Source organism: Somniosus microcephalus, chromosome 1, assembly GCF_052327205.1.
Source record: "Somniosus microcephalus isolate GS21.2 chromosome 1, FLI_Smic_1.0, whole genome shotgun sequence".
NCBI lineage: Eukaryota > Metazoa > Chordata > Chondrichthyes > Squaliformes > Somniosidae > Somniosus > Somniosus microcephalus.
Window position 1 is genome coordinate 284,825,966 of NC_140987.1, and position 22,680 is coordinate 284,848,645.

Here is a 22,680-nt window from a genome sequence, read left to right on the forward strand (position 1 = left end):
GAACATAAGAAATAGGAGCAGGAGTAGGCCAATCGGCCCCTCAAACCTGCTCCGCCATTCAATAAGTTCATGGCTGATCTGATCCTAACCGCCAATCCACTATCACAGAACCATCTCCTGAATCAAACAGAATTAGACACACGAAATAGGAGCAGGATCAGGCTACACGGACCCTGGGCCCGCTCCGCTACCCACAGGGCCATGACCGATCCGAACCTAGATTCATGTCCAAATTCCTGCCCACTCCCCGTAACCCTTAATTCCCTTTACTTCTAGGAAACTGTCTATTTCTGTTTTAAATTTATGTAATGATGTAGCTTCTACAGCTTTTTGGGGCAGCATATTCCATGGACCTACCACCCTCTGAGTGAAGTAGTTCCTCCTCATCTCAGTTTTGAAAGAGCAGCTAAGACTATGCCCTCTAGTTCTAGTTTCACCCATCATCGGGAACATCCTCCCCACATCCACCCGATCCAACCACTTCACAATCTTATATGTTTCAATAAGATCGCCTCTTATTCTTCTGACCTCCAATGAGTAGAGTCCCAATCTACTCACCTGCTCCTCATATGTCCATCCCCTCATCCCCGGGATTAACCGAGTGAACCTTCTTTGTACTGACTCGAGAGCAAGTATGTCCTTTCTTAAGTATGGACACCAAAACTGTACGCAGTATTCCAGGTGCAGTCTCACCAATACCTTGTACAACTGAAGCAATACCTCCCTATTTTTATATTCTATTCCCCTAGCAATGAAAGCCAACATTCCATTGGCCTTCTTAATCACTTGCTGCACCTGCATACTAACCTTTTGAGTTTTGTGCACCGGGACCCCCAGATCCCTTTGTACTTCAGTACTTTCCAGTTTCTTGCCATAAAGATAATAACTTGTTCTACGATTTCTCCTGCCAAAGTGCATAACCTCACACTTTCCAGTATTGTATTCCATCTGCCAAATCTCTGCCCACTTACTTAGCCTGTCTATGTCCCCTTGCAGGTTTTTTATGTCCTCCTCACTCACTACTTTCCCTCCCATCTTAGTATCATCTGCAAACTTTGATATGTTACACTCGGTCCCCTCCTCCAAATCGTTAATATAGATTGTAAAGAGTTGGGGTCCCAGCACTGACCCCTGCGGAACACCACTAGTTACTGATTGCCAGTCTGAGAATAAACCATTTATCCCAACTCTCTGCCTTCTGTTAGATAGCCAATCCTCTATCCATGCCAGAATATTACCCCCAATCCCGTGATTTTTTATCTTAAGCAATAATCTTTTGTGTGGCACCTTGTCAAATGCCTTTTGGAAGTCTAAATATACTACGTCCACTGGTTCCCCTTTATCCACCCTATATGTTACTTCCTCAAAGAACTCCAGCAAATTTGTCAAACATGACTTCCCCTTCATAAAACCATGCTGACTTTGTCCTATTAAATTATGATTATCCAAATGTCCTGTTACTGTCTCCTTAATAATGGACTCCAAAATTTTACCTACCACAGATGTTAGGCTAACCGGTCTATAGTTTCCAGCCTTCTGTCTACTGCCCTTTTTAAATAAGGGTGTTACATTAGCAGTTTTCCAGTTTGCCGGGACCTTTGCCAAGTCCAGGGAGTTTTGGAAAATTATTACCAATGCATCCACAATCCCTACCGCCACTTCCCTCAAGACCCTAGGATGTAAGCCATCAGGTCCAGGTGATTTATCCGCCTTGAGTCCCATTATTTTATCGAGTACCACTTCCTTAGTGATTTTGATCGTGTTTAGCTCCTCCCCCCCTTTAGCCCCCTGTTTGTCCAGTGTTGGGATATTCTTAGTGTCTTCTACTGTAAAGACTGATATAAAATATTCATTCAGTGTTTTTGCCATCTCCATATTTCCCACCATTAATTTCCCAGTCTCATCCTCTAAGGGACCAACATTTACTTTAGCCACCCTTTTTCTTTTTATATAACTATAAAAACTCTTACTATCTGTTTTTATATTTTTTGCTAATTTACTTTCATAATCTATCTTCCCTTTCTTAATCAATCTTTTTGTTATTTTTTGCTGTCTTTTAAAGTTTTCCCAATCCTCTGTCCTCCCACTAGATTTGGCTACCTTATATGCCCTTGTTTTTAGTCGAATACTATCCTTAATTTCTTTACTTAGCCACGGATGGCTGTCTTTTGTTTTACACCCTTTTCTTCTCAGTGGAATATATTTTTTTTGGAAGTTGTAAAACAACTCCTTAAATGTACACCACTGATCATGTATCGTCTTACCCTTTAATCTATTTTCCCAATCCACTCTACTCAATTCCGCTCTCGTACCTTCATAGTCTCCTTTATTCAAGCTTAGCACATTTGTTTGAGATCCAACATTTTCACACTCTAATTGAATATGGAATTCAACCATGTTATGGTCACTCATTCCAAGGGGATCCTTTACTAGGACATTTTTAATTAATCCTGTCTCGTTACACAGGACCAGATCTAAGGTTGCTTGCCCCCTGGTCGGTTCAGTTACATACTGCTCAAGAAACCCATCCCTAATACACTCAATGAACTCATCCTCAAGGCAGCCCTGCCCAATTTGATTTGTCCAATTAATATGATAGTTAAAATCCCCCATAATTATTACAAGCCTCAACTATTTCCTGACTGATACTCTGTCCAACAGAGTTGCCACTGTTCGGAGGCCTATAGACTACGCCCACTGGTGTTTTTCCCCCCTTATTATTCCTTACCTCCACCCAAACTGTTTCATTATCCTGATCTTTTGACCAAATATCATTTCTCTGTATTACAGTGATTCCTTCCTTTATTAACATAGCCACCCCACCTCCCCTTGCTTCCTGCCTGTCCTTCCTGATCATTAAATAACCTGGTATGTTTAATTCCCAGGCATTGTCACCCTGCAGCCATGTTTCTGTAATAGCCACAAGATCATACCCATACGTAGTTATTTGTGCCATTAACTCATCTATTTTGTTACGAATGCTACGTGCATTCAGATAGAGAACTTTCAAATATGTTTTGTGACACTTAGTTCCTGCTTTTGCCCTTTTTATTACTTTACCTTTTACTCCATACCTTCTGCCCCTTCCTGACACGCTCTGGTTTTTAATTTCCCCACTGCTACCTAAGTCTATGACCTTCTCTGTTGTCATTTTTATTATTTGCTCTCTAGGAACCTCCCCCCCACTAGTTAGTGTAAAGCCCTCTCTACAGCCCTAGTTATATGATCCGCCAGGACTCTAGTCCCAGCACTGGCCAAGTGAAGCCCATCCCAACGGAACAGCTCCCTCCTGCCCCAGTACTGGTGCCAGTGTCCCAGGAAGCAAAACCCATTTCTCCCACACCAGTCTTTGAGCCACGCATTTAACTCTCTAATTTTATTTGTCCTAGCCAAATTCGCTCGTGGCTCAGGTAATAATCCAGAGATTATTACCCTTGTGGTTCTGCTTTTTAATTTGGCCCCTAGCTGCTCAAACTCCCTCAGCAGAACCTCCTTCCTTGTCCTATCTATGTCGTTGGTACCAACATGGACCATGACAACTGGATCCTCCCCCTCCCACTCCAAGTTTCTCTCCAGTCCAGAGGAGATGTCCTTAACCCTGGCACCGGGCAGGCAACACAGCCTTCGGGACTCTCGCTCTCGGCTGCAAAGAACTCTATCTATCCCCCTAACGATACTATCCCCTACCACTACAACATTTCTTTTAACTCCCCCCACTTGAATGGCCCCCCGCTCCACGGTGCTGTGGCCAGGTTGCTCATCCTCCCCGCAGTCTCTGTTCCCATCCGCACAGGGAGTAAGAGCATCAAACCTGTTGGACAAGTGCAAGGGCTGCGGCTCCTCCAACACTACCTCCTGGATCCCCGTACCTGCCTCACTTCTAGTCTTCACAAAGGAGGACACAAATAACCTTCCAGAGATTGCGGGGAACATAGGGTCTAATGAGAGGGAGGAATTGTATGAAATCAGTATTTGTAGGGAAATGGTGTTAGGGAAATTGACGGGATTGAAGGCCGATAAATCCCCAGGGCCTGATAATCTACATCCTAGGGTACTTAAGGAAGTGGCCCGAGAAATAGTAGATGCATTGCTGGTCATCTTCCAAAATTCTATAGACTCTGGAATAGTTCCCATGGATTGGAGGGTAGCTAATGTAACCCCACTATTTAAAAAAGGTGGTAGAGAGAAAACTGGGAATTATAGACCGGTAAGCCTGACATCGGTAGTGGGGAAAATGCTAGAGTCCATTATAAAAGATGTAATAGCAGAGCACTTGGAAAACAGTGACAGGATCAGACAAAGTCAACATGGATTTACAAAAGGTAAATCTTGCTTGGCTAATCTACTGGAATTTTTGAGGATGTAACTGGTAGAATAGATAATGGAAAAACCAGCGGATGTGGTGTATTTGGACTTTCAGAAGGCTTTCGATAAGGTCCCGCATAAGAGATTGGCGTGTAAAGTTAAGGCACATGGGATTGGGGTTAAGATACTGACTTGGATAGAGAACTGGTTGGCAGACAGGAAGCAAAGAGTTGGAATAAATGGGTCTTTTTCCAAGTGGCAGGGAGTGACTACTCTGGTACCGCAGGGATCAGTGCTAGGACCACAGCTATTCACAATATATATTAATGATCTAGACGAGGGAACTAGATGTAATATCTCCAAGTTTGCAGACGATACAAAGCTGGGTGGGCGTGTGTGTTGTGAGGAGGATGCAGAGAAACTCCAGTATGATTTGGACAGGTTGGGTGATTATACTGCATCTGCCATGCATCTGCCCAATGTGGATAAATGTGAGGTTATCCACTTTGGTGGCAAAAACAGGAAGACAGATTATTATCTAAACGGCAATAGAGTGGGAAAAGGTGAAGTGCAACGAGACCTGGGTGTCCTTGTGCACCAGTCGCTGAAGGTGAGCATGCAGGTGCAGCAGGCGGTTAAGAAGGCAAATGGTATGTTGGCCTTCATAGCGAGAGGATTCGAGTACAGGAGCAAGGATGTCTTACTGCAGTTGTACAGGGCCTTGGTGAGACCACACCTTGAGTATTGTGTGCAGTTTTGGTCGCCTTATCTGAGGAAGGATGTTCTTGCCATGGAGGGAGTGCAGCGAAGATTCACCAGACTGATACCTGGGATGGCAGGAATGACGTATGAGGAGAGATTGGGTCGATTGGGCTTATACTCACTGAAGTTTAGAAGAATGAGAGAGGATCTCATTGAAACTTCTAAAATTCTAACAGGACTAGACAGACTAGATGCAGGAAGGATGTTCCCGATGGTGGGGGAGTCCAGAATCAGGGGTCACAGTCTAAGGATAAGGTGTAAGCCATTTAGGACTGAGATGAGGAGGAATTTCTTCACCCAGAGAGTGGTGAACCTGTGGAATTCTCTACCACAGAAGGCAGTTGAGGCCAATTCGTTAAATATATTCAAGAAGGAGTTAGATATATTTCTTAAGGCTAAAGGTATCAAGGGATATGTGGAGAAAGCGGGACAGGGTACTGAATTTGGATGATCAGCCATGATCTCATGAAATGGCGGCACAGGCTCGAGGGGCCGAATGTCCTACTCCTGCTCCTACCTTCTATATTTCTATGTTTCTATAACTATCAGGGTCCAATGCTTTACTCGTAACTGTTTCTGTTATAAATCTCTAAGAACATTGAGCCCGTCCATCTTTGCTGTGTTGCTAATTCAGGGAAAATGTGTAAAGAGTGGTGGAAAGGAGACATCGCCAACTGATGATTCATCTCTGCTCCTAGCAATCCTGCCCCTTCAGAAAAGGATAATAAAGGCTCCTGAAAAGTGAAAAAAATTAACTTAAAGGTCTTGTTAAAGGTCATTAATGAGGAACTTGTGCAGCATTTCCCAGCTGAGCAGTCACATCAAAAATGACTATTGTACTCCAGGTCAAACCGGGATTTAATGAGTTGAAGTAATTGAGGCAAATAGCATAGATGCATGGGCCGAATGGCCTCCTTCTGTGCTGTAACCATTCTATGAGTCTATGAACCGGAGGGAGCAGCAGCAGACAGGCAGGGGGCAGGCTGACATGCAGGCCCTCAGCCAGCTGGAGGAGAGAGTCCTGCAGATCATTGGGCAGCAGTGTGATGAAATATTCCATTCATCACTGCCTGTGACTGAGGTTGGTTTCAGTTTCATTTCCCTTACCTCTGTTCCGTTTCCTCACCATTGTATTGTACTATGTGTAGGGCTCCGCCCATACCTGGCCCATTGTATTGTACTATGTGTAGGGCTCCGCCCATACCTGGCCCCTATGTAAGCTGGCCCAGCCTGCAGCACATCCAGTACGGCAGAGCTCTGGATGGAAGATACCTCTCTCCTGTGTGTTACCTTCTAAGTCAATAAAAGCCTTGTTTTGTTTCGCTAACATCGAGTCTCGGATTTATTGAGGCACATCAATTGAGGCACATCAAGCAGATCGTAGAGGCCATGGTGCGAGGTTGAACCCCTTGGGACAAACGATGTTATGGTCATTCTTCTTCTTATATCCCAAAAATGCCTTATTTAAGTCACATTCTAATTTGAATTTCTCTGCTTATCCAAGGAACTCCATCTTATGCTGTTTACACCTTTCCCTATGTTCAGCCCCTGACCTGCCAGCCAATTTTTCTTTCCAATTTATTTAGGGTAGTTCCCATTTTATTTAATTGAAATCATTAGCTCATTGTGCCAATATGGTTTCAATGCGAGCTATATTGTGTAAGAACATTTTTAAAATTTGTTTTCCAAGCTTCAAGACACAAACAAGTAAAGTTTTGTTACTTTTATTCTTGTTCCCAACGCAGCATTTTTTGGCACTGTCACACATGTGCTTGAGGAAATAGTTTGCTGGTTTAACATGAGCACTCAGTATTCACTGTTGAACTTTTACTGTGCTTCATACAATTAACACAACAAACTCTGAACTAATCCTTAGGAACTAATACAGTGTCATTTTTAGAAATAAGTTCATATTTCTGAGTGTTAAATGTTTGGAAGTGTTAACAGCAATCAGCTTCTCCTTTTCCTTCTGGCTATCATTTTCATTCTATAATATGCATAATAGTAGTACTCTAGAAAATGTAAATGCAAAGTATAACTCAGGAGAAAGGATAGACCACATAAAGTATTAATCAACAACATTCACGGTAAAATGAAAATTGCATCTGATTGGCATTTTATGATCAGCTACACACTGAATTATATTACAGCCTTTACAAGGCTGAAACCTGACCATTTTATAGATTAGCGAAGAGAAAATCTAATCTAATTTGAATCAATTATGATGACTGCATCATTTTTGGCAATTAGTTTTCTTTGGTGGTGACCAAAACATGCAAAAAATTAAACATTTGAAAGAAAGAAAATGAAATAGGCTTTTTGTGAGAAAGTTGGGAGCATTTAAATACTATGCAAATGATGTGGGAGTGACATCATAATGCCTCCCGTTTGATTTCTCGCAAAGAGTACGGCACCAAAATACCCATGGAGTTCGCATTTCGCCATTCAAAAAGGACCCACAAAAGAAAAAGAGCAAACCCAGTGAAAATCTGCAGGAATTGTGAAGTGCAGTCACTGCTGTAATGTAGGAAACGTGGCAGCCAAATTGTGCACAGCAAGGTCCAAAAACAGCAATGACATATATGACCAGATAATCTGTTTTATTGCTGTTGGTTGAGGGATAAATATTGGCCAGGACACCGGGACAAACTCCCCTGTTCTGCTTTGAAATAGTGCCATGGGATCTTTTACATCCACCTGAGAGGGCAGACACAACCTCAGTTCAATGTCTCATCCGATAGATGGCATATCCGACAGTGCAGCACTCCCTCAATGCTGAACTGAAGTGTCAGTCTGGATTATGTGCTCAAGTCTCTGGAGTGGGACTTGTACACACAATCTTCTGACTCAGAGACAAGAGTGCTGCCCACTGAGCCACGACTGACACGGCCTAAATGGTGCCCTCCAGGCTGTTCCCGCCCATAATTTGTGTGCCTGTTTTAGCATTGGCGAATAGGATGCCAGAGCTGTTGAAAAGGGTTCTTGGGTCCTTAAACAAGCACAGGACCCTATAGTTAGCAGGGTAAATAGGTACCCACCGATTTCAGGTGAGCATGCTAGACGTCTAAAAGAAACCCCCATTCAAAATGGAGATGGGCACATTCTGTGTCACGCAAGATCACAACCCAATTTTCAGTGCCTAAGTGCTCATTTTTTAAATAAAAATGGGTATTCCCAATTGAAAGTCCCCTCCCACACAATATGTTCCTCAAATACAAACTTGAATGGTGAACAGTGCAGCAGATTGCACCATTGATTCATTGAGGTGAGCTTGACGGCCTTTGCTCATCCTCCTTTTCATATGTTCATATATCTTCATAAATACCATAATTAACACATCAAACACAGTTTCAAAAAGCATAGCAGAATTGTTCGCATTAAATACTAGTTTCATGTATTTTTCATGTGGAGATAAATGTTTCCCCTGTGCAATATTCGAGCGTAATAGTAATTGCTGCCCATTGGGAAATATGCATGGCTGATTACAAATTTAGAAACATGTAAAATTAATGAAGACACGAAGAACTGAAGTTAGGAGAGCATATTATGTTGAAACTATTGCAGTCTTTAGCCAAATGCAAGAAGGGCCACAACTGACTTTCAAGTAGTGCTGTGTAATTGAGAATGTGAGCATTATTATTTATAGATTCATTACTTACTTTTAGCACGACCAGGAGACCATTAAAACGGTCAACTTCTTGACCGAGTACAGTGGTTAACGAATTCAAGCGTCCTTTCTTATCTCTAACAAATAGGACTTCAGTTGCAACTTCAAGGTCAAGTTTTTCTGAAATAAATATTTGAAAAAAATGAGAAAGTTCCTTCCACAGACTTTAGGGACAATTTTGTGCTTCGCTGCCTGGGCAGTCACCTGGCAGTTGCCTGCCCATTATAGAACCAGCCTAATTTTCATTCCATTGACGACTGTGGAATGAAAATTGAGCAGATTCTACACAGGGCGGGCGATCTGCTTCACCAGGTTACCAGGCAGGCGGCGATGGTGAAAATGATTCCCCTTGTGTCCGTATCTTATTACGGAAATTCTAAATGAATTTGTGAAGATTTTCTGTGCATAGTACTTCTAGCCAAATTGTAAATGTATCCTTTCACAACACGTTTATGATCTTCCTAGAAATGGCAACCAAAGCAAACCTTCACAAACACAATGACCCAGAAATTCGGGTTGGGGGCTTCCTGCGGGTGTAAGCCCCCGACCTGCACTTACCTTGCGTGCCGGCCGTTGAGCTGTGGGCCCCCGTGGAATTCCGATCCTGGGCCTGCTCCAGCTGCTGGCGCGCAGTGCTTGCGTATCCCAGGGGCGCAGTTAGTTTGATGCGTCCCCTGGGATCACGTGGGCCATGGGGAGCAAATCGGAGCAGGGAATGCTCCATTCATAAGTTTGACAGGAAGAGCTGTCAAAACTTATAAATACTACGGCCCCAAAACATCACTAAATCTTCAAATAAATTTTAAAAAAAACATCACATTTTTTAAATAAACTATAAATTACATTAAATAACTATTTTAAAAAATAATTTAAATTTTTGAAAAAAATAATTTTATTTTTTAACGGGGCTAAAAATAAACTTACCTTGCTTTAAAGTATTTAAAAATAATAAACCTGTGGAAAAAATGTTTTAATTTTAATTAATTCACCACTTACGCCTGCTTTTTAAATGTGTAACTTCTGGAGACTTACCCTCCTGGGAAAACCTGCAAAAAAAAATGAAGTTTGATGCGCATGCGCAGCCTCTCCTGCGCACGCGTTCGAACTCTGAACCCCTTCCTTCAGGGGAACAGAAGTGCCGGTTTCCTGCGCATGCGCAGTGCATGCAAGAAATCGGCATTTCCATTGGGCCTACGGGTGAGTACCAGGGAACTGTTACTCCCTTTATGCTAAAAGGCAACTTACATAGTTAAAGACAAAGCATTTTGTAGTTATCTGTTCAATTAATTTGTTTACTCAAAGTATTGTATCCATGAGTATGATTTTGTGATCCCATTCTTCCAGCAGGGAAGCCTTACGCAAAGGTCAGAGATAAGGTTACAGTGAAGGGATAATTACTAGTCCTAGCCCTTTTCGGGCTACCCCAGATCAGGCGTGTTCCCCTTCAACTAAAGTTAGAGATAGCCCAATTCTATAAGATGCTTAATTGGGTCTAAAGGTCCAGGCTATCTCTCTCTAAAGGAAAGGAACAACTTGAAGATGTTACCATCTTCCAGATAGCACTTTTAATAAGTTTAACTAGACTGTAACCTTCCAGATATTATGAGGGTCTGGTAAACCCCCCGCCAGAACTCTGTAACTCCTCACCAAAGAGTGTACAGAGATTGAGTTCGCGAGTTTGATACAGAAGTACTCTGTGAGACAGTTCTAAAAATATATAGATTTATTAAAGAACCGACATGTAGTTAACAGCTGGTGATTCAATTGCAACTTTAGCAGTTGAAAAACAAATAGCTTACAATTCTTCTCAGAGATCCTTATTCTCAAATCTTAACTTCATTACATTTTTACATTTCTTCTTATTCTAAATCCAGGATATCCACCAAAATCAAATAAGAGTACCGTTTGATCCCCGAGACTCAAAGAGTTAAAAACTTACAGAGCCGGCCTCTGAAGTTGAGAATCGCTTGCCCCTTCCAGCGACTTCTGACTTTCTATCTGAAAGTTCTATATTTTATACTCTTTCCCAGTGGTATATCCTTTGAAGTTTTCTGCTGATGTATTCTAATTATCTCTAGTCATATCTGTTGAATTCTTTTCTATTCTTACTGTCAATTCAGCTGTTAACTTTCAGAATCCTGTCTGCTGTATAGGTGTTCAAAAACTTATCATAAAAAAATGGTTATAACAGATTTATCTTTTTGATGCCATTCTTACAAAAGCCTTCAATTCAATTCTTAATATCACCTTAACTGTTTATAAGCAAACATCATGTCTCCTAACTGTTCCATTTTCAACATAAACACAATGGGGTCGATTTTCCCAAAGCTGTTGGGAAGAAGGCGGGACTACAACTTTCGGGTTTTAGACCCACCTACGTCGACGTCCGGCCAATCCACGCGATTTTCCCTTGATTGACCTTGTTGAGCCCGCCCAGCGGACTCAGCAGGCCAATTAAGGGCCACCCGGCAACAGGTGACGTCACAGACTGCAATTTCATCTGTCAAGAGGTCTTGACAGATTAAATATGTGTTTCACAGCTGTTTGAAGCTGTCAAACACTGACAGTCTGACTTCTAACCTGAGTCCTTCTCCACAGACTCAGTTAGAACTCTCAGCAGCACTCAAAGCTGAAGGCTGTCACTTTTCACAGATCGCAGCTATTCAGCTTTAAGTGCCGGCTGAGTGATGCGCTCCCGATGCCTAGAGGAAGAAAGGCTGTTAAGGTAAGTACAGGTAAGTAAAAGTTCTTTACGCACTTTAGACACACCAAACACACTTACCTTTGCACTCATGCACCCATTACTCACCTGAACACCGACATCGTGACCCCTCCAACTCCTTCAACCCGACGGCCCGCCTGCTCTAACCTGGCGTGGTTTGGAGCCGTCGGGAATCCCACACGACACCCCTCAAAATAGGGATTAGGCTAAAAACTGCCTGTTAACTACCTGTTAACAGGCAGTTAACTGGCACTAATCCCTTCCCGCCTGGGGTCGGTGGGTCCCAGTGCGGGGCGGGTACCCGCCGCCTCTGAAACTTGCGTGGAGCGGGGTTTTGGGCAGGATGGTGTCAGGACCCCCGAATTCAGGATTTCCCCCCCCCTCATGCCTGAAACCCCACCTGACGGCTCCAGGAAAATCGACCCCAATATGGTTGCTTGGTGCATCTATTGATGTAATATTTACAAAGTTTTCTGTTTGTACCTTTTACAATATGTAAATCAAAAACACTTCAACTAGGGTGTTCTATGCATTTCTTAGCTACTTTAATGGTTATGTCACAGACATCGTGTCTGCTTGTTCTATGTTTAACATAAAACTATTTTACGGCAGGTATTTCTTTTACTTGATGTCATTTTTTCAAAGGCACATGGCTTTTTAATGTTCTGTGTTTCTGTCTGAAGTGTTAGTTTTTAACACTTTAAACTGGGTATTGGTACTGTGTTTCTCCCAAACTGCAGACTTCTTGGAAACTCCAACCCTTTGCTTCATTAGGGCCATTGTCTCAGTATTAACAATCAATTCCCATTTCAAAAGCTTGTGTGGTGTTTACAACTTCGGTGTTAACACTTCATCTTATCTCAGAAGCCTGTATTCACAGCTTGTGTCGTTGAGGCTTTTTAGATTTTTAAACTCAGTTTATCATGTTTTAATAAAGACAAGAATTCCATTCATAGGATGGTGTATCTTTTTGAAATTCCTTTACAACAGTACTTGGCCTCTGGGTGTGATAGGGTCAGTGGGGGGAAGGGGGTTAAAATATCGGGATCGAGCAATCCGAACCTCATTCCACCCATTTAAATTTTTACAAACACAAATCAGGCCATCGGCAAGGTTCCTGCAAAAGGGAGACAGGGGCCTAATTAACATTCAAAAGGTGTCACCCAATGACATTATTAGAGGCTCTGGGTTAAAACTGACCTCCTTGGTTTTCAACCTCTTCTCCATGAGCACAGCTTGCTCCTGGGATCACAGATTCACTCTTTATATACAGTACCTTAGCTAAGTTATTAGCTTACACACTTTGTGAATGGCTGTAGACAGAAGGTTGGAAACTTTCTGTCATCTGGTTTAGTATAAAAAGACCAGGCTAGTGCGAGCAAGCACTGAGTGCGAGTCAGCAGAGAGTGCTGTGAGTTTGGGTAAGTGTGTGAGTTCTTTAATTGTTATTTCTCTTCAAATCATTCTTGATAAGATGACTTAAGCAGTTTAAGTAAAGGGGAAAAGTTAAATATTTGGGATTCTGTTGGTTTAAGAAGAGTAAAACAAGGTTACACTGCAGTAGGAGTAAATGGCACAGCAGGCAGTGGAAACCAGTTTTCTAACCAATCAGCAGGGGTGACTCATTTGGCTGTAAACAAACAAACAGTATAAAAAGACCAGGCTAGTGCGAGCAAGCACTGAATGCGAGTCAGCAGAGAGTGCTGAGAGTTTGGGTAAGTGTGTGAGTTAGGGTAAGTGGGGTGTTAGGTGCTCTTTTCAAACTTTAACTCTGTGGGTTGTAGTTAATAAGGCCTTTCTGGTGCAGAGTGACTGTTGGTAAACCATTTAACTGGTTTAATTAGAGGGATTGATTTAAATTAAATCCAATTAATTAAAGGGGATACTAGCATCTATAATCGGGCAGAGGGTGTCCATAACTAACAATAAAAATTTTAATTAATTACATAGAATGGAGCAGGTGATGTGTTACTGTTGCGAGATGTGGGAGCCGGTGAACCCCATTGAGGCTCACGGTGAATACGTCTGTGACAAGTGTCTGCTGCTACAGGAACTCCAGCTCCGTGTTGATGAGCTGGAGTCTGAGCTTCAGACACTGCGACACATCAGGGAGGGGGAGAAGTACCTGGACTCTGTGTATCAGGAGGTGATCACACCTATGAAGTTAATTAATTCAGATGTAGCCCATGGTCAGGGACAGGACGGTGTGACTACAAGTGAGGCAGGTATGGGGATCCAGGAGGTAGAGCTGGAGGAGCCGCAGCCCTTGCTCTTGTTCAGCAGGTTTGAGGTTCTTACTCCCTGTCGGGATGGGAGCAGGGACTGCAGGGAGGATGAGCAACCTGGCCACAGCACCGTGGAACGGGGGGCCATTCAAGAGGGGGGAGTGACTAGAAATGTTGTAGTGGTAGGGGATAGTATTATTAGGGGGATAGATAGAGTTCTCTGCAGCCGAGAGCGAGAGTCCCGAAGGCTGTGTTGCCTACCCGGTGCCAGGGTTAAGGACATCTCCTCTGGGCTGGAAAGAAACTTGCAGTGGGAGGGGGTGGATCCAGTTGTCGTGGTCCATGTTGGTACAAACGATGTAGATAGGACTAGGAAGCCGGTTCTGTTAAAGGATTATGAAAAGCTAGGTGTCAAATTAAAAAACAGAACCTCAAGGGTAATAATCTCTGGTATATTACCTGAGCCACGAGTGAATTTGGCTAGGACAAATAAAATTAGAGAGTTAAATGCGTGGCTCAAAGACTGGTGTGGGAGAAATGGGTTTTGCTTCCTGGGACACTGGCACCAGTACTGGGGCAGGAGGGAGCTGTTCCATTGGGATGGGCTTCACTTGGCCAGTGCTGGGACTAGAGTCCTGGCGGATCATATAACTAGGGCTGTAGAGAGGGTTTTAAACTAACTAGTTGGGGGGAGGTTCCTAGAGAGCAAATAATAAAAATGACAACAGAGAAGGTCATAGACTTAGGTAGCAGTGGGGAAATTAAAAACCAGAGCGTGTCAGGAAGGGGCAGAAGGTATGGAGTAAAAGGTAAAGTAATAAAAAGGGCAAAAGCAGGAACTAAGTTCCACAAAACATATTTGAAAGTTCTCTATCTGAATGCACGTAGCATTCGTAACAAAATAGACGAGTTAATGGCACAAATAACTACATATAGGTATGATCTTGTGGCCATTACAGAAACATGGCTGCAGGGTGACAATGCCTGGGAATTAAACATACCAGGTTATTTAACGATCAGGAAGGACAGGCAGGAAGGAAGGGGAGGTGGGGTGGCTATGTTAATAAAGGAAGGAATCACTGTAATACAGAGAAATGATATTGGGTCAAAAGATCAGGATAATGAAACAGTTTGGGTGGAGGTAAGGAATAATAAGGGGAAAAAAAACACTAGTGGGCGTAGTCTATAGGCCTCCGAAAAGTTGCAACTATGTTGGACAGAGTATCAATCAGGAAATAGTTGAGGCTTGTAATAAGGGAACATCTATAATTATGGGGGATTTTAACTATCATATTAATTGGACAAATCAAATTGGGCAGGGCTGCCTTGAGGATGAGTTCATTGAGTGTATTAGGGATGGGTTTCTTGAGCAGTATGTAACTGAACCGACCAGGGGGCAAGCAACCTTAGATCTGGTCCTGTGTAACGAGACAGGATTAATTAAAAATGTCCTAGTAAAGGATCCCCTTGGAATGAGTGACCATAACATGGTTGAATTCCATATTCAATTAGAGGGTGAGAAGGTTGGATCTCAAACAAGCGTGCTAAGCTTGAATAAAGGAGACTATGAAGGTATGAGAGCGGAATTGAGTAGAGTGGATTGGGAAAATAGATTAAAGGGTAAGACGATGCATGATCAGTGTTGTACATTTAAGGAGTTATTTTACAACTTCCAAAAAATATATATTCCACTGAGAAGAAAAGGGTGTAAAAGAAAAGACAGCCATCCGTGGCTAAGTAAAGAAATTAAGGATAGTATTCAACTAAAAACAAGGGCATATAAGGTAGCCAAATCTAGTGGGAGGATAGAGGATTGGGAAAACTTTAAAAGACAGCAAAAAATAACAAAAAGATTGATTAAGAAAGGGAAGATAGATTATGAAAGTAAATTAGCAAAAAATATAAAAACAGATAGTAAGAGTTTTTATAGTTATATAAAAAGAAAAAGGGTGGCTAAAGTAAATGTTGGTCCCTTAGAGGAGGAGACTGGGAAATTAATGGTGGGAAATATGGAGATGGCAAAAACACTGAATGAATATTTTGTATCAGTCTTTACAGTAGAAGACACTAAGAATATCCCAACACTGGACAAACAGGGGGCTATAGGGGGGGGGGGGGAGGAGCAAAACACGATCAAAATCACTAAGGAAGTGGTACTCGGTAAAATAATGGGACTCAAGGCCGATAAATCACCTGGACCTGATGGCTTACATCCTAGGGTCTTGAGGGAAGTGGCGGTAGGGATTGTGGATGCATCGGTAATAATTTTCCAAAACTCCCTGGACTCAGCAAAGGTCCCGGCAGACTGGAAAACTGCTAATGTAACACCCTTATTTAAAAAGGGCAGTAAACAGAAGGCTGGAAACTAGCAGACATTAAGTAGTTAAAGGAATTTTGTGAGGGATAATTTGCTTTTATGCCATTGAAATAAAAAACTTTTACATAAGAACATAAGAAATAGGAGCAGGAGTAGGCCAATCGGCCCCTCAAGCCTGCTCCGCCATTTAATAAGATCATGGCTGATCTGATCCTAACCGCCAATCTACTATCACAGAACCATCTCCTGAATCTAACAGAATTAGACACACGAAATAGGAGCAGGATCAGGCTACACGGCCCCTGGGCCCGCTCCACTACCCACAGGGCCATGTCCGATCCGAACCAAGACTCATGTCCAAATTCCTGCCCGCTCCCTGTAACCCTTAATTCCCTTTACTTCTAGGAAACTGTCTATTTCTGTTTTAAATTTATGTAATGATGTAGCTTCTGCAGCTTTTTGGGGCAGCATATTCCATGGACCTACCACCCTCTGAGTAAAGTAGTTCCTCCTCATCTCAGTTTTGAAAGAGCAGCCCCTTATTCTAAGACTATGCCCCCTAGTTCTAGTTTCACCCATCATCGGGAACATCCTCCCCGCATCCACCCGATCCAACCCCTTCACAATCTTATATGTTTCAATAAGATCGCCTCTCATTCTTCTGAACTCCAATGAGTAGAGTCCCAATCTACTCAACCTCTCCTCATATGTCCATCCCCTCATCCCCGGGATTAACCGAGTGAACCTTCTTTGTACTGACTCGAGAGCAAGTATGTCTTTTCTTAAGTATGGACACCAAAACTGTATGCAGTATTCCAGGTGCGGTCTCACCAATACCTTGTACAACTGAAGCAATACATCCCTATTTTTATATTCTATCCCCCTAGCAATGAAAGCCAACATTCCATTGGCCTTCTTAATCACTTGCTGCACCTGCATACTAACCTTTTGAGTTTCGTGCGCCAGGACACCCAGATCCCTTTGTACTTCAGTACTTTCCAGTTTCTTGCCATTAAGATAATAGCTTGCTCTACGATTTTTCCTGCCAAAGTGCATAACCTCACACTTTCCAGTATTGTATTCCATCTGCCAAATCTCTGCCCACTTACTTAGCCTGTCTATGTCCCCTTGCAGGTTTTTTATGTCCTCCTCACTCACTACTTTCCCTCCCATCTTAGTATCATCTGCAAACTTTGATATGTTACACTCGGTCCCCTCCTCCAAATCGTTAATATAGATTGTAGAGAGTTGGGGACCCAGCACCGACACCTGCGGAACACCATTAGTTACTGATTGCCATTCTGAGAATAAACCATTTATCCCAACTCTCTGCCTTCTGTTAGATAGCCTATGTTCTATCCATGCCAGAATATTACCCCCAATCCCGTGATTTTTTATCTTAAGCAATAATCTTTTGTGTGGCACCTTAGAGGATGAGACTGGGAAATTAATGGTGGGAAATATGGAAATATGGAGATGGCATATGTCATTTTAATTCAGTTTATTCTCTTTAATTGTAATTATTTCAATTCAGACTAACATTTTGAGGTTACAGCAGCTGAACAGTATGTTGGTATATCCAGGTTGAGCTGTGTTATTGGTAATTTTAAACAAAAAGGTGTTACCTTGCACTAGATCGAGCAAAATCATAGACACATTGTGAAAGGATATGTTTACAATTTGGTTAGAAATACTAAACATAGAAAATCTCTTGCAGCTACATTTCCATGTTCCTGCACACAGTGACCAAAGGAAACAAAATGAGGAACATTCAAAATGTTCATTACAAAAATATTGTCATGGACTCAATTATTCAAGGTGTTAAGACACTTCTATCAAAGGTAATATCTCACCCTTCAGTGGTGGGTACGATAAGGAGGGCTGTATTTGGGGCCAGCACGGTGGCATAGTGGTTAGCACTGTTGCCTCACAGCGCCAGGGACCCGGGTTCAAATCTGGCCTCGGGTGACTGTCTGTGTGGAGTTTGCACATTCTCCCCGTGTTTGCGTGGGTTTCCTCCGGGTGTTCCGGTTTCCTCCCACAGTCCAAAGATGTGCGGGTTAGGTTGATTGGCTATGATAAATTGACCCTTAGTGTTATGGGGATAGGGTGGGATATGTGTTGGTGTAGGGGTAGGGGTTACAGGGATCGGGTGGGATATGTGTCGGTGCAGGCTCGATGGGCCGAAATGGCCTCTATCTGCACTGTGGGGTTTCTGTGATTTCTGTGATTTAGCTACAGCCCTGTCTATTATGCTTAGCAGTACTCAGCCAGTACTGATTATTTTCTGGTGTCAGGTGTCTTCAGATTATCTCCTGCCTCAGCTGAAGCACAGCCCCCATTAAAGTCATTGGAGCCACCCCAGGGCTATAACCTGTGTCAACAGAATGCCTGAGGAGAAAAATGGAGAGGCTACCTTCTTTAAGGTACAGAGAAAATGAGTAAGACAAGAATATTTATTACAAGTTATATCTTTTTAAGCAGGAGCTGGGAAGAGTACTTTGAACAGAAAGCACTTTGCCTCAACTTTTCTTCCATTTTAACAAAATACAGAAAAATATGTAGTACATAGTGTTATGTTCATTAATAACTAGACATTCTTATTATGAACACAGCTAGCTTTTGCTAGTTACTTTATTGAGCACATGTGGACTGGTACAGTATCTGTAGAGGCTTCCATCTTGACTGCTGCCTTGTGGGTAGCCTAGCCTCATGGGTAATGTAGTCTTAATATATATACAGCTGGGTAGTGTAGTCTTAGTACAGCTATATACAGCTCTACGAAGCTCTACGGCTCCACCTAGTGTCCACTATAGAATGACATGTTATTGATCACTACATCCCCCTTTCTTTGAGGTTTAACAAAATCAATATCAATCAACTTTCAAGAAAACAATAAAGATAATATCAGTAACACTTTTGTTAGTGCTCTATAAACATAAACATTTTCAAAACAGTCAACACATTTTCAAAGCTTTACATTGTACTCAAAGATTAAGTCTATCAGGCTTTTTTACTTCACGTGTGGATCTTCTCAACACGGGTAAGTCTGATGTGTCTTCATGAGATTGTTCTGGCGGTGAAGGACAAGATGCAGTTGCGGCATTGTCATCAATCTGCTCTTGTATAGATTGAGGTCTCCTTGCGATCTTTGCTTGGAGAGGGTTTCAGTGTTTCCTTCACTCTTCATGCCATAACTCTCAATGTAGTCAATGCACTCTCGAAAAACTGCTGGCAGCTGGATCCCATCATACAGCATAGTCCTCTCAGCAGCCTCGGCTAATGGAACACCAAAGATTGGCCTGAGGGAAGAAGGAGTATCCACTGGAACTGCTTCCTGCTCTGGTGCAGGCTTCTTCTTTTTCTTTTTCTCTTTCCACTGCTTAACAACATCTGCTGCGGTTATATCTTTGGACTTTTTCTCCTTGTGTTTTTCCTCTTTGTGCTTTTCTTCCTTTGGCTTCTCTTTGACCTTAAAGTCTTTTTCTTTCTTCTTGGAGAAACTAGGCTTTTTGAAGACATGGATACCCTTTGGCCTTTTCATCCTTGATGGGCTCTCTGCTTCATCACCTGAGTCATCTGGTCTGCTTATGGCACAGTTTATACGGTAGACTCTCTTGACCAGTTCTAAGTCTTCACAAGCTTTGTCACCTAGTATCGAATCAAGTTTCAGCCACAACAGAAAACATGAGATGATGCACTTTGTCTTTGACTGTCACTTTAAGTCTGCATACACCTAAGCTATCTATTTTCTGTCCATTATAGCTCTTCAGTAGTACTGACTTTTTCTCAATTACCGATAACCACGAGACTTCCAGGCACCGGCCGGCTCTTAAAGGGGTGGGTCAGTCAGCCTCAGCTTCCACACACAACGCCCTGTAGGCCTCAGAATCGGCGCTCTTCCTTCTCTGGCGCAAAAAACTTGGTCAGGATGGAGAAGGTGAGACAGAGAGCAGAGCGCTTCAGCACTGAAGCTCTGGAGGAGTTGGTGTCTGCAGTGGAGCGCCGTCGAGATGTTCTGTATCCTGACAATGGCAGGAGGCCGAATCAAAAGGATTACCACCGAGTTTGGAGGGATGTTTCTCAGAGGGTCAACTCCAGCAGCATGGCGACCAGGAGCCCTGTTCAGTGCAGGAAGAAATTCAACAACCTCACTCGGGTCGTTAGGGTGAGTGTTGTTTATGCAAACTTCTGATTCCCTCCATCTGCACCTGACTTCGCGCACCCTCTTGCCATGATGCCCCAATGGCCATCTGTCAGCAAGCACCCATGGCCCTTTCTGGGCACACACATGCACATTTGACTCAAGGCATCATGTAAGGGCTCTTGCACCATGGGGGGCATGAGATGCTCTCTCAAGGCATCATGTAAGGGCTCTTGCACCATGGGGGGCATGAGATGCTCTCTCAAGGCATCATGTAAGGGCTCTTGCACCATGGAGGGCATGAGATGCTCTCTCAAAGCATCATGTAAGGGCTCTTGCACCATAGGGGGCATGAGATGCTCTCTCAAGGCATCATGTAAGGGCTCTTGCACCATGGGGGGCATGAGAGGCTCTCTCAAGGCATCATGAGAGGGCTCTTGCACCATGGGGGGCATGAGATGCTCTCTCAAGGCATCATGTAAGGGCTCTTGCACCATGGGGGGCATGAGATGCTCTCTCAAGGCATCATGTAAGGGCTCTTGCACCATGGGGGGCATGAGATGATCTCTCAAGGCATCATGTAACAGAGCTTCCCCTTCTTTCCCCTGCAGTCCAAGCTGGCGACGATCCGAAAGGACCAGCGTCGAACCGGTGGTGGACCTCCACAAGTGATCACTCTCACGGATCTCGAGGAGAGAGTGCACCAGATTCTTGGAGGACGTCTGAGTGGTCCTGTTACCACTGCAGCTGCCGACCCCCTTCTCGACAGCAAGGGTAAGGCTCTCACCTTTTTCAGCTGTCTCCTTCCACTTGGTCCCCCCGCCAGCATGCTTTTTCAGTGTGCAGCCATGTCAGAGCCTTGCCGCAATCTGGCATGCCTTGCCGCCAACCTGACCTTTTGCTAAAGCCACTCTTCCACTTCCCTGCTTTCAGATGCTGCATCACCAACTCGGGATCTGCGCCCTGAAGCTGCCAGTGCCAGTGCCTCCGGAGGCGAGGATCAGGAGGAAGCCGGAGCATCCGTTCCAACTTCAGGGGAACGTACACATCTGCAGACTGGGGATAGTAGTTCCCTGGAGGGGAGGGGGGGGTGCTCTGCTGATGAGCCAGTTGCCGGAACAAGCGGCATGCAGCAGCGCCGGGGGGGTAGGCAAGTTCGGCCACTGGCTCCCCGGAGGGCAAGGCAGGGAGTGATGACTGCTGCACAGAGTGCAGAGGAGGTGCATAGCCTTGCTGAAATGAGCACCCAGGCCTGGCTCAGGCACACTGAGCTGATGGCTGCAGTGGGGAGGATGCCTCAGTCGATAGAAACACTGGCAAAGAGTGTGTTGGACTTTGGAGCAGCAATGGAGAGGACTGTCCAGGGCTTCGGGGCAGCAATGGAGAGGACTGTCCAGGGCTTCGAGGCTGCTATAGAGAGGACTGTCCAGGGCTTCGAGGCTGCAATGGAAAGGAATGTACAGAGCCTCGGACAATCCCTGGAAAGGTCTGTCCAGGGCTTGTCCGAGGCAGTGGAACGGACTGCTCCGGCCTTGTCCGAAGCAATTGAAAGAACTGTCCAGGGTGTCTCCGAAGCACTGGCACCTGCCACACAGGTCCTCACTGCTGCCACGCAGTCACTTGCTGGCCTCGTCCACACCCAGATTGAGGCAACGCGAACTCTCACTGCAGCCACCATATCTGCATCAGCTAGGATCACCCCGGGCCCTTCCAGTACCATACAAGGCCAGGAATCAGTAGAGCAGCCGATTGTGGCGGTTGAGCCGAACTGGTCCCCTCAGAGAGCCAGTGTGTCGTCTGACCATGGTGCAGGTGTCCTCTCTCGGCAGGTGACCATTGCTCATGCCACCGCTGGTACGTCTGCAGTGCAGCTGCCACCACCTGCAAGGCACACTGCTTCCAGCCATGCTCAGATCAAGCAGCCTGCGTCCACACCCTCCAAGACCAGAGGTCGGCCAGGCCATCCCTCAGGGGCTTCTGCACTTCCACACAGTCAGCAGGCTCCCCCCAGCCTTGACCCCGCCACTGGGGTTCAATTACGTAGGAGCAGCAGGGAGGGAAGGGGCCGACCGCGAAAGAGAAGTCGTTCTCCATCAAGGGGCCAGCAGTAGAGGGAGGTGCAGAGACGTTTCTTTGGCCAAATTGAAGGACTCCCTCACCTGTTGTGATTGTTAGAAATGGTTTGTTTAGTTTTGCGGCTTTGCCGAAGAGTTAACTGTTATTTTGTTAGTTATGGTTTCTGTTGACATGACGTTGTTATGCTGGAAGGAAGGACTTTTGTGACAATAAAGAAAAGTTTTAATTTGCAATGGTACATGTAACTATTTACAGTCATGCTGGCCTTCAGAGCCTTTCAAAGATCCGCAGTGCGCAGGACGAATTACACCCATCATTCCACCAGAGGGGACTGGAACCGAGTCCTGATGAGCCTCTGACGGATGGCCCTTCCACTTGCAGGAGCCCTCCCATCTTCCTCCTCCTCCTCCTCCTCCTCGTCCACATGCTCCTCCTTCTCCTCCTCGTCCGCCTGCTCGTCCT

General features: G+C 44.2%; 1 protein-coding gene across 2 annotated transcripts in view; it reads right to left on the minus strand.

Annotated features, from left to right (window-relative positions):
* Window positions 1–22,680, minus strand: part of dnah6 (dynein, axonemal, heavy chain 6) — a 1,317,984-nt gene that overhangs the window by 112,119 nt on the left and 1,183,185 nt on the right. For both annotated transcript variants that reach the window (XM_085993638.1, XM_085993630.1), the window contains one exon: window positions 8,727–8,854. In XM_085993638.1, coding sequence (XP_085849764.1) covers window positions 8,727–8,854 — 128 coding nt within the window. The remainder of the gene's footprint in view (window positions 1–8,726; window positions 8,855–22,680) is intronic.